Genomic DNA, 13,818 nt, shown 5'->3' with positions numbered 1-13,818 from the left:
AGTGCTGGACAGTACTCACAGCTGACATGATGAGCTCTCCTCCTAGGTTCTGGATCTCAGCTTTAACTTGACTGCAGATTTTCAGTTGGTGGGAGTAGAACTTAATTTGTTCCAGGTAGGCCAACAAGTCCTGTTTGCATGATGCATCTGGACACTAAATAAGTATAAAAGATAAAAATTGAAATAGCAAAATAAATAATAGGCAAACCAAAGCAAGTAAACACGGTATTGCCATTGCAGATACATTTCAAGACCGCAACTTTTACTTCACTGAGACTAATTTCTCAGATTAATTCTTATGTAGATTCTGATATGCTTCTACGATTACAATAGTTTATTCAGTTTTCAACCTTAGTTACTACAGCTTAGGTGAAAGAAATACGAAAATAGTTTTCAGCCATGAAACGGTACATAAAGGAACTGCTTTTAATTTATGATAAGGCCAGAGCCTTCTGATTGAAAGAAATATTTAAAATGCAGTTATTCTTTTCACCTAGAATCACCATCAGAATCCTCCTTGGAACTCACTGTTCTGCATCGTCTGTTCTGTGTTATTTATGTGGGCATAAGAAAATTCTCCATCAAAACACATTTTATTATATTACTTTCAGCATTAAATATTCTTCACTGTTACAGACAAAGGAAATCATTTCCTACCTTAAATAAAAACTGTGGTTCAACCCGGAGCCAAGAAACAGCATACATGTTTTAGAGTATTAAATTTCTTGACCCAAGACAGCCTCCTATACTGTTTTATCTACTGTGGGGAATTTCCCGGAGGACAGCTTTGAACTTTATCATAACAGGGTAAATATCTTTCATTAGGGTTTAATCTTTGTGTTCTTTCTCTTACTCAATTATACAGTTTTCAAAACTTCTCCTAAATTAGTTCTACTTTTAGTAAATTTTTGTAAAATATGAAAATGTGGACAGTGATTTTATATGCAGATATTTATTGCAACATTACTTATAATAGCAAAATTTAGAAACAACTTAAGAGTCCTAAAATAATGGAAAGGCTACATAAAATGTATATCTATATAATGTATAAAAATATAAATTTTAATTGAAGTAGCAAAATGTTTTGGAAAGTGAATAAAATCAGTATCTAAAATTTCATACACAATTTCAAACAAATTCTATTAAAATGTGTGTCTAAAACATGCTGAGAAAGAAATAAACAAGTAATCAATAAATGTGATATAATCAATACTTTTAATTTTATTCATATCTTCTATCTTAAATATGTATTACTTCTATAATTATAAAATGTTATTTTTAAAAACTGTTTAATTCTAATGGCTAACTGCGAGTTAAAAAGTAGGATGAAGCCCAGAAAACATTTTATGGATTTCTGCTTTTGGTCAGTAATTAATAACTTAACTAGAGTGTTAGAAAATTCCTGAGAAGCTCATTTTCTTTTATATTTCTTAAATAGTCTACACAACTCTAGAATGTGTGTGCAAGATAACATATGACCGTTGAGTCAAAGTTAACACTAGTCAACAAAGGTAGAAAATTAAATAAATTCTTCAAGAGGAATATTATCAATCTGCAATATAGCCATGGGCATGTGGATAGATAGATGGATACATGACACCCAATCATAGAGCCAATCAGGTAAAATGGTAGAAAGGTCTTGAGATTAAGGGTGCTTCTCAAGTGTTTAATGAAGAAATAAAGATGATACCTCAATCTCCTCAAAAGGATTAAATTGTAGCTAATTAATAAGAAGGGAAAGAAGACAAGCAAGGAGAAAGGGTAGGAAAGAAGGGAAGGAGGGAGAGAGGGGAGGAGGAGGAGGAGGAATAATAGCTATTTTTATTGAGCTCTTACTATGTGCCAGATTCTAGAGTAAGTTGGCAGATCATCTCACTCAATGAAAAATTCCTTAGACATAGATATTTTTCCTATTTTACACATGAGAAATTACCTATAATGAAGAAAAGCAAGTCATGTCCTTGTTTTATCTTGACAGGAAGCTGATTTTTATTAGGTAGTTCCTCTGTGCTCGGTACAGTGCCAAGTCCTTTGCATCAATAATTCTAAATTAGTACTCAAAGTACCATTTTAATTAAATCTAATTATTTTTGTAGATTTGCAAACAAAGTTTCACATATAGTAAATGATTTGAATTTAGCTTTCTCTGTTTCATTACATGAATGCACAATGATCTCTTCTATATGGCATTTATTAAAACTTTTTTGTTTCCTCACTAAGTAACTTTCTTAACATTTGTTTTCATGGAGGGACACACTAATAATTCCTGACACACATAATGTTTTATCTATCTACTATTCTAGATACTTTTTAATTCTAGATACTTTTTTTATAATTACACAGTTTCATAAAGTAATTTCTGTCATTTTCCCCATTTAGCAAAGCAGAAAAGTGAAGCACAGAGAAGTGAATTGACTTGTCAATTGAGAAGTGTTAAATTTAGTGGTTGAACTTGCATTCCTTTCCTCTGAGGTCTATGAACAATATCTGTCTTCTTGCCTGTCATATCTTATATAGTAAATAGTAAATTACCACTCTGATTTATAAATTAGTTTCTGAAATTGAAACTCTTATTTGCAAATTATAAGTTCAGTTAATGTGAATTTGTTCCTTGAAGACCAGCACCAATATACAACTCCTGATAAAACAGAACCTGCAAATTATAAATTAGATTCTTGACCAATAACTAATTCCAGTCACCCTAGTTTAAGTAAAACATGTGATGTCCCTTAACAGACTCTCTCAAGGGCAGACCAGAAGAATCTATAATTCCACTAAGTAAAGAAAGAATGAATCAAATAAATAGAAAGTTTGAAGTTCTTTTGGAAGCTAAAAGTTGCTTGACCTAGATTTTATCCTTCCTTTTCAGACTTGATTAGACTATCCTGATTATAGCTATCAGTGACAGTAGGTTTATAACTGAAGCAGAAAAACATACTAACTGGTAAATTCTCATGCTATACAAGTTAGTAAAGCTTTATTTCCCAGTGATATTTGGGAAGTCCTTGGGAGTTGGTTTTTGCTGTCTAGAAACAGAATCAATTGAATGTTTCATTCCCATTTTATTTTTTATTTTATTTTTTTATTTTAAAGATGTGGGCTACAATTCAGGGTTAGATATACAAATGTTCATTATCCAGGTACCCTTGTTGATGAGGTGTGCCCCTCCGTCTTCTGGCAGTTTCCCTCAACTGCCAATCCGAGTGCTATTCATTCCCACTTTAAAATGCTCTTCTATTATTTGCCAAATTTCCTTCTGGCCATTATATGTCTTCTTTGGAAGAATGTCTATCAAGTCCTTTGACCATTTTGCTAGTTCTATGAGTTCTTATGTGAGTTTTTAATAAGTTTTGGTTTGTAACTTTTTATCAGATATATCGTTCACAAATATTTTCTCTTGATAAATATATTGTTTTATCATTTTGTTGATTATACTGTAGACCTCAAATGTATACAATTTTTATAAAAGCATAATAAATTGAATTGTAAAAAACAACAAATAATCTTTATTTCTACCTTTTGTACATAAAGGTGATAGAAAACTTTGGACTCTAGATTTGTAGAACATTCTTGCCTTTGACTTTCTCCCCAAAAAATTTTGCATAGAAATAATTTTAAAAAGACTACTATCAGAGCCTTCGAGGCATATCAAGTGATATACATCACAGCACACTTTGGTTATTATTTCTCAGTGTATTAAGATAGGAGACATTGACCAGACCATCTGGTTAGCTTTTGAATGCATGGATTTTGTTTTTAAACCCAAGTTTCATAATCACAGGGTGACTCACTACAGGTAAGGAGATGGCATGTCAGCCTAAGTCATTTTCTCACATTAAACCGGTTTTTGCTTTTGTTGTAAGATGCTTGGAACCAATACAGAAGATATAATTTACTAACGAGAAAAGAGTGGAAAATATTCATTACCCTTTAGTTTAAATTTTGAGCATAAATTTGCAATATGACCACTTTTAAAATCTTTATTCCATAATCTTAGTTTTTTATTTTTTGCCCATTTTGGAGTCTAAACTTTATTTAAGATACATTTAAAATGGCATTTGCAGTTACAGACAACAGTGTAAATTCTGCTAGGCTGGCAAAGTTTGTTAATGAAAAGTATGAGATGTCACTGTGAATTTCAAGAATAAGAATTTTAAGCAATCAGTGATAGCAAAAGCTGTTGGTATTCATGACCTTTTTCTTCCCACAGGGCTCTTTTCTTTCCCTGTAATCCAGCACAGAGGTTGCATCATTTCACCTTGCTCTAGGTCACAGATCATCGATGATTCCATATTTTTCTCCGCATGTAACATCTTCTAATTTTTGAATCTACATCAAGTCTCTCAAAACAAAACAAAACAAAACAAAACAAAACAAAAACCCTCCTCATTCCTATAATCCCATCTCTCTTTTTTGGGTCATGTCTATACCCAAGATATTTCAATGAAGATTTCAATGAAGATTGAAATATTTCAATGAAGATTCCTCATTTCCTTATCATGCTAGAAACTGTCTTCAACTCCTCTACCTCATTGCTATCACTAATGGTCCTATCATCACCAAATGCTCAGTACATGTCCCAGTCCTTTCCTTATTTTGCCACCCTGCAGCTTTTGTTCTTAAAATTCTATTCTCTCTCAATTATTATAAATATTTGCTTTTAGGTTTGCTCCTAGTTCTATAGAGGCCTTCTTGGTCTCCTTTGAAAGTATTTTTTAATACTTGTTCACAGCTTTTATTCTTGGGCATCCTTTTATTATCACCCTCTTCTAGTACAATAGCAGACAATGCTCTGATTTCATCCATCACTTACTCAATACAAACTACAAAAATCTATCATCCAGCCCCATCATCAGAAGATCCATAAACTTATTGCATTTTCCCATCCCGTTTCAGTGTCTCATCAACATTTCATACTCAACATATATAACTCAAATATTCAATTCACTATCTTGCCTACTCTCAACATATATAACTCAAATATTCAATTCACTATCTTGCCTATTTTTCCCTTTGAATGAGCTATCTCATAATAGAGTGCGCTTTCCCTCTCTACCATCTCTTAAATCTGTTGAGCCATTAATTTGTGATAATTCTACATCTAGAAATCCAAATATAGGTTGAATTGTTTTTCTTTGCTATGCATATGACAACAGCTCCTTAGCAAACTCAAGTCTCTGAAACACAGAACAGAGAAGGTTTTAGGAAAGTATAATTAAAAATACAGTGGAATTTCTTTATAATATCAGTGATAAAGGATGACTGATTCATGGTCAAAATTGGACATGCTGATTTTTTTTTTTTTTTTAATTGGAGTCTCACTCTGTTGCCCAGACTGGAGTGTAGTGGCCACTCCCGGTCACCGCAGCCTTGACCTGCTGGGCTCGGGCAATTCTTCCACCTCAGCCTTCCGAGTAGCCGGAATTACAGGCGCGCTACCATGCCCGGCTAATTTTTTTTTTTTTATTTATTGTAGAGATGAGGTCTTGCTGCCCAGGTGGGTCTCGAACCCGCGGGCTCAGGAAATCCACTCACCTCAATCTCCCAAAGGCGCAGGATTACAGGCTGAGCCACCGAGCCCGGCTTCATGCTGATTTTTAAGAGTTAATTTGGGAAACTATGATGCATGACATAGCTCAATAAATAAATGCTGTTTAACTGGAAATTATATATGCTATTGTGTATGTTACAGTATAGACATATATTATATTATAGGTATATGTTATGTAGTAGAACAGTAAGACTCAGACAAATTCTTTTTATTTGAAGTTTTTGGTTAAAGACAACCAACCAGATGTAAGGAGAAACTTTCCTCACCCTTCTTTTTCCGCACCCATACCAAAGTAGTTTATTTCACCTAGACTCAAGAACACCTTATTCTTTGGTTCCTGATGTCATAGTTCTGTATATATGAAATGAACCTGAATAGATAATTACCCTTAGAGCATTTAAAGCATTATTTTAATGAAACAAAAAATAACAAATATCCAATAAAATAGCATCCTGTTGAACAGAAGATTGACTACTACTTCAGAGATATAAATAGATGAAATATTTCAGTATATTTTGAGTCCTATTTTATTCCTGAGAACTTTCTGTGTGTTTGTTTAATAAAATAAGAATTGGTTTATTTTGAAAACTAATTTAGGCATCAAAATCCCTGCTTGAAGTAAATTTTAGATAGATAATCATATTAAAATACACATATTGTCACAAGGAGTGTCTTGAAATTATATCCAGAAGAGATATGTAATATTAATATAATGAATGTCCCAGAAGTTTATCTTTAATATAGTTTTATGATGGTAACTATTTGGCTTTTATAACATCAACGCAAAATAATTCAAGTGAGGCTAGCTACCAGCAATATTTTGTCAAATATCAATATCAATTAAATTTGTAGGTGACTTTGTTAATAACTGAGTGCATTTCGAAAGATTTGGCTTGTACTTTGCTTTTCATTAATGTCAGATTTTCTTGAACTAGTACTGTCAATGTATTTAACACTGAAAATGTATTTTAATTGTGTTCAGTTACAACTAGGTGGGTGTGCCTAGTTGTTAGCCTGGATATTTTTGTGTTGGCAAAATTACAATTAAGAAGTAATTAGGCTTCAGACTCATCACCCAGGGGTCAGAAATGCTAATTTTGTTTTCTCCTTATGCAAAGCACTTTAGCAGATGCTAATTTTATTTTGCTTCCTATTCATTTCCTTTCTACTTGGGGCATACTGCTTTTGTAACTAATTGAAATCTTTTTCTGTATTATTTCTGTCTTTTAAAGTTTTAGTTACGTCCTCTAGAATATCTGCTATTATGATGAATTATAGTGTAGAGTGAAGAAATAGAAAGAAATGTGTGCCAGAAATTTGAAATCTTGGATTCATGTTCCACTTCTCCAACTTGTCATTCTATTTATTCATAAGCAAAATGCTTAAGAATTGTGATAGCTAACATCTTGTTCTTTAGGAAGATACTGTCTAAGGCAGATAAAATTTATACTACAGTTCTATGGGACTGAAACAAATATGCCTTGAATGGCATATTTAAGCTACAAAACCATCTTGAAACAATTCTAAAGTCTAAGAAATGTTGGGTGATTGGGAAAAATAAGTTTATATGAGGGCACTAGAAGATTATTTATCTGTTTTTTTTTAGAAGTTTAAACAAAAAGTTTTAGTTTTTCTCTGTCTAGATAACTAATATCAATGCCAGATTCAATAATTGTATGTGATATACACACAGTAAACATGTGTTCAAGGACACAAAGCAGGAAGGAAGGGTGGAAAATAAAAATAAAAATGCCAGGCTACCAGAATTAGAAGTATCAGCTAATCTTATTTTATTTCATTTTCTCTCCATATGCACTTTGACTCTGAAACCTTATAGAATGAAACCTTATAGAATGAAACTAATTATTATGTAATATAGCCTAAATTGACTGGTCACTTCCTTGGAGTAACACTTGCCAAGGAGAAACCTCACAGCTATCTCTGCATCTGATTTTCTTTAACAAGTGCCACCTCCTAGACAGAGGTCAACATCAGAGCCCACCATATCAATATAATACCTCAGCTTTAGGGAAGGCCTAATCCTAGAACTCAGCTAACACTGCTTTCCAAGCCACTGCAGCCACTCAGGATGCTGTAAGCCAGTGCAGCTACCAAGCACAGGACTACTATTGAGAAACTCATCACATCAATGCTATATATAGACTAGGAAACCTAAATCAGTACCTACATCAGTCCTCTAACAACCTCAAATAAGAAGAAATAGTCTACCCAAATGAGAAGGAACAAGAAAAATAAATCTGACAATATGAAAAAACGGAGTACTCCAACCTTCCCAGAAGACCACACTAACTCTTTAGCAATGAACACTAACCAAAATGAAAATTCAGTAATAGAATTCAAAAGGTTGATTATAAAATTTATCAATGAACTTCCACAGAAAATTGAATATCAACATAAAGAAATTTAAAAAAAAAAAAAAAACCTATTCAGAACATGGATGAAACACGCTCTAAAGAAACAGACACCTTAAAAGAAATTGAAATTCTAGAAATGAATCATTCAGAGAACTACAAAATGAAGTGGAAAGTTTTAACAGCAGATTAGAATAAGCAGAAAAAAGGATCTCAGAACTCGAAGACAAGACTTTTAAATTAAGCCAAGCATACAAAAACAAAACAAAACAAAACAAAAGAATCAAGAAAACAGAACAAAATCTCTAAGAAATGGAGGATTATGTAAAATGTCCAAATTTAAGAATCATAAGTATTCCTGAAGAAAAAGAGAAAGCAACCGATTTGGAATACCTATTTGAGGGAATAATGGAGAAAAACTACCCTGGCCTTGCCAGAGATTTAAACATTCATATATAAGAAGCTCAAAGAACCCACCAGAAAATTATTTGCAAAAAGGACATCTCCAAGGCATAAAATCATCGGGTTATGCAAAATTAATGTGAAGGAAAGAATTTTAAAAGCAGTGAGACAAAAAGTATCAGTAACTTACAAAGGTAAACATCAGACTAACAGTTGATTTCTTAGAAGAAACCTTACAAACCAGAAGACACTGGGGTCCCATCTTTAATCTCTTCAAACAGAGTAACAGCCAAGAAATTTGTATTCTGCAAAACTAAGTTTCATAAATCAAACAGAAATGAAGTCTTTCTCAGACAAGCAAATGTTGAAGGAATCTGTCAACACCAGACCTGTTGTACAAAAAATACTCAAAGGAATTCTAACTACTAAAACAAAACGTCAAAACTCACCAGTAGAAAAAATGCTCAAAATCATGAAACTCACAGGCATTAAGGAACACCAACTCAATAGAGATAAATAAGCAAGTAAATAAATAAATAAATAATCAACCAACCAATAGCATCGAGTACAGTGAATGAATTGGTACCTTAATACCATCATTAACACTGAAAGTAAATGGTCTCAATATTCCACTAAAAAGATACATACTGGCAGAATGGTTAACAAAACATAACCCAAATATCTTCTGCCTCCAAGAGACGCACTTAACACACAATCATTCCTGTAGACTCTAGGTAAAAAGATACGAAAAAATATTTTATGCAAACAGAAACCAAAAACTAGCAGGATTAGCCATTTTTATATCATATAAAACAGACTTTAAATTAACAATAGTAAAAAAAGACAAAGATGTTATTATATAAGGATAAAGGAATCAATCCAATGAGATGATGTGACAATTTAAAATATATATGTGCCTAACATCAGAGTTCCCTATTTTATAAAACAAATTCCACTACACCTAAAAAAAGAGATAGACAGCAATACAATAATAGTGGGAGACTCCAACACACCACTGACAGTAATAGACAGATTATCAAGGCAGAAAATCAAGAAAGAAACATTGGAGTTAAACCAGATGCTAGAGCAAATGGAGTCAACAGATATCTATAGAACATTCCACAGCAAAATCACAGAATATACATTTTTTTCTCATCAGCACATGGAACATTCTTCAAGACAGACCACACATTAGGCTACAAATCTAGTCTCAATAAATTCAGAAAGATCCAAATCAAATCAAGCATCTTCTCAGACCACAGTGGAATAAAACTAGAAATTAACTCCAAGAAGACCCAAACAAAAATGAAACCAAACAAAAACATGACAGTTAAACAGTCTGTTCCTGAATGATCCTTGGGTTAACAATAAAATCAAGACAGAGATTTTAAAAATTCCTCAAAATAAATGACAACAATTATACAAGCTATCAAAACTTCTGGAACACAGTCAAAACTGTGCTCAGAAGAAATTTTATAGCACTGAAGGCCTACATTAATAAGACTGAAAGATCCCATGTTGACAGACAAACACCACACCTCAAGGAACGAGAAAAACATAAAGAAACCAAACCCAAGGCTAGCAGAAGACAAGAAATAATGAAAATCAGAGCAGAACTAAATTAAATTGAAATTTTAAAAACATACAAGGGATCAAGGGAACAAAAAGGTGGTTCTTTGATAAGGTAAACAAAATCGACAGACCATTAGGAAACAAAGAAAGAAGGTTCAAATTAGTTCATCAGAAATGGAAATGGAAAAATTACAATTGATGCAATGGGAATTAAAAATATCATCTGAGACTATCATGAATACCTCTATAAAATCAAACTGGTCAATCTAGGGAAAATCGATAAATTATTGGAAACATACAACTTTGAATCAGTAAGAAATGGAAATGCTGAACAGAACTAAAATGATATAGCAAGACTGAAACTGTATTTAAATGTCTTCCAACAACAACAACAACAAAATAACAGTCCAGGATCTGAAGGATTCATAGCTGAATTTTATCAGATCTTCAAAGAACAGATATCAATTTTACTGAAGTTATTGCTCAAGATTGAAGAGGAAGGAATCCTCGCTAACTCAGGATATGTGGCCAGTGTCATTCTAATACCAAAACCAAGAAAAGACACAACAGTAACAAAACTACAACAACAAAAACTACAGACCAATATAACTTAGGAATATAAACATGAAAATCCTCAACAAAATATTAGAAAATCAAATTCAACATCCCATTAAAAATAAAATACACCATTACTGAGTGAATTTTATTCCAGGGATGTAGGGGCAGTCTAACATATGCAAGTCAATAAGCATGATCCCCACTACACAAACAAAATTTAAAACAGTTACATATAATTTTTTAAATAGATGCAGAGAAAGGATTTGATAAAATCCAGCCTTCCTTCATGATAAAAATGCTAAGCAAAATAGGCACAGAGGAAGCATTCTTCAAAATAATAAAAGCAATATATGACAAACCCAAAGCAAACATCATTCCAAATGGAGAAATGTTGAAGACATCCCCTTGTAAACCTGGAACAAGGAAAGGATGCCCACTTTCACCATTTCTATTCAACATAGTACTAGAAGTACTAGACAGAGCTATTAGGCAAGAGAAAGAAATAAAGGGGATTCAAATTGGAAAAAAAGAAATCAAATTATCTCTGTATACAAATGATATAATCTTATACCTAGAGAATCCTAAAGATTCCCCCGAAAGATAAATCAATTTGGTAAAATTCCAGGATTAAAAAAAAAAACAAAAACACATACAAATCAGTAACACTGCTCTATACTAAGAGTGACCAAGCTGTACATCAAATCAAGAACTCGATTCTATTTACAATAGCAGCCAAAAAGCTAAAATACCTAGGAAATATTTCATTCAGAAGGCGAAAGTTTTCTACAAAGAGAACTTCAAAACTGATGAAAGAAATTTTAGAGGACACAAACAAATGCAGAAACACCCTATATTCATAGATTGGAACAATCAATATTATTAAAATGATCATATTATCCAAAGTAATCTACAGATTCAACTAAATTCCTATCAAACTACCAATATCATTTTTCACAAAATTAAACAAAACAATCCTAAAATTCATATGGAACCAGAAAAGAGTCAGAATAGCCAAAGAAATCCTAAGCAAAAAGAACAAAGGTTGAGGCATCACACTACCTGACTTCAAATTATACTATAAGACTGTAGTAACCAGAACAGCATGGTATTGGTACAAGAGCAGACACATGGACCAATGAAACAGAATGAATAATCCAGAAATAGACTAAAATACTTACAACCAACTGACCTTGACAAAGCATACAAAAGTATACACTGGGTAAAGGAACCCCTATTCAACAAATAGTGCTGGGAAAATTATATAGTTACTTGCAGAAAAATGACACTTGATTTCTTTCTCTCCCCATATACAAAAATTAACTCGAGATCGGCTAAAGACTCAAATATCAAAACTGAATCCCTAAAAATCCTAGGAAAACCTAGGAAAAACTCTTCTGGACGTTGACTTAGGTAAATAATTTATGGTTAAATCCTAAAAGCAAATGCAACAACAAAAATAAACAAATGGGACTTAAACTGAAAAGCTTTTGCATGGCAAAAATAAAAAAAATTTAAAAAATAAACAGAACAAATAAGCAACCCACAGAATGGGGGAAGATATTCACAAACTATACATCTGAAAAAGGACTAATACCCAGAATCTCCAAAGAATTCAAGCAATTCAACAAGAAAAAAGCAAATAATAACTCCATTAAAAAGTGGAAAAACAAAATGAACAGATATCTCTGAAAAGAAGATGCACAAATGGCCAAAAAACATATAAAATAAATGTTCAACATCATTAATTGTCAAGGAAAGGCAACTCAAAACCACAATGAGTTATCACTTACACCAGTCAGAATGGGCATCATTAAACACACACACACACACACACACACACACACACACACACACACACACACACACACACACACACACACACACACTAGATGATAGCCCAAATGCAGAGAAAAAGGAACACTTACATACTTATATACTGTTGATGGGAATGCAGATTAGTGTAACTTCTATGGAAATTGGTATGGAGATTTCTCAAAGAACTAAAAGTAGATCTACCATTTGATCCAGTAATACACTGCTAGGTATCTACCCTAAAGAGCTCATTATATAAAAAAGACACCTGCATCCATATGTTCATCACAGCACAGTTCACATTTTCAAAGATGTGAAATCAACTTAAATGCCCATCAACTTATCAGTGGATAATGAAAATGTGGTATATACTCATATACTATGGAATACTATTCAGCTATCAAAAAGAATCAAATAATGTATTTTGCAGCAACTTGGATGAAACTGGAAAATGTCCTAAGTCAACTAATTCAGGAACAAAAAAACAAACACTGCATGTTCTCGCTTATAAGTGAAAGCTAATCTAAGGATCTCCAAAGACAGAGAGAATGGCATAATGGATACTGAAGACTCAGAGAGGAAGGGGGCGAAGAGGTGGAGAGACAAAAAAAATCACCTCTTGCATACAATGTGCACAGATAGGGGTGGTGGATACACTTAAAGTCCAAAGCAAAAACCATTTGCAACCCCTAAAGCTATTGAAATAAAGGGGGGAAAAGAGAAACAACCACGTCCAAACTGATTCTACCATTAAAATAGTATAATATAATATATAAATATAAATACCAATTTTAGAGCCATGTTAGGTGAAATTTGAAATTAACTGGTGTTTGACCTGGTGACAATCCAGCAAAAAATCAGACAAAAAGGCATTACAAAGATTGTTAAAATCTTTTGAACGATTAGATTGATCAAAATAGAAAGCAACCAAAGTATCAGAAAAATATAGACGCTGAAAATCACCTTATTCACTTTACTCAATTGCATTCCACAATCAATTTCAGACATTATTTTTTGTCTAAAGTTTTGTTAATCCATCAAATAGTATTAGAAGCACACTCACAATCTCCCTAGATGATCACTGTAATAACTGAATCAGTTTCTTTATTCTCAATTTCGATTCTGTAGAATTGTATTGGTTCAGAATAAAAGTAATTCACTTGAAACTCCTTTATATATGAAATGGAAAAGGCCAAAGAGAGTCATCCATAATTCTTCATTAGTCAGTGACTGCTTCTGTAAGCTTCTCTTAAAATGTCAAAGCTACATGGAACTGAGATGATACTTTTGCTTTCTCTCATACAATTTGAATAATGCTAAAAACAATGGCATAATTTAATAAAGTTACATTATTAAAGTACCTACTTCAAGGTGATCTGATCCAATTAAAAAAGAATATCAATATAACAAAACTTAAAGTGACACAATTATTTGAGTTTTGAAAATTGTGTGTTCCAAAAGAAACAGAAGAAAAATGGTAAGAAGCATCAGCATCTAAACATTATTAGTACATGTAAATCTGTCTATGTACTATGATTTCAATTATTCCAA

The 13,818-nt window shown here is 32.6% G+C and overlaps 1 protein-coding gene across 2 annotated transcripts in view; it reads right to left on the bottom strand.

The window, feature by feature from the left end:
• The window catches only part of LOC103255712 (catenin alpha-3), a 165,386-nt gene that overhangs the window by 46,155 nt on the left and 105,413 nt on the right, over positions 1–13,818 (bottom strand). For both annotated transcript variants that reach the window (XM_008053674.2, XM_021710101.1), the window contains exon 4: positions 20–154. In XM_008053674.2, the coding sequence (XP_008051865.1) occupies positions 20–154 (135 nt within the window). The remainder of the gene's footprint in view (positions 1–19; positions 155–13,818) is intronic.

This window comes from Carlito syrichta, unplaced genomic scaffold (genome assembly GCF_000164805.1).
Source record: "Carlito syrichta isolate Samal-C Ts95f unplaced genomic scaffold, Tarsius_syrichta-2.0.1 Scaffold75492, whole genome shotgun sequence".
Classification (NCBI taxonomy): Eukaryota; Metazoa; Chordata; class Mammalia; order Primates; family Tarsiidae; genus Carlito; species Carlito syrichta.
The sequence above is the reverse complement of the archived record's forward strand: the minus strand, read 5'-3'. Positions and strand labels throughout refer to the sequence as shown.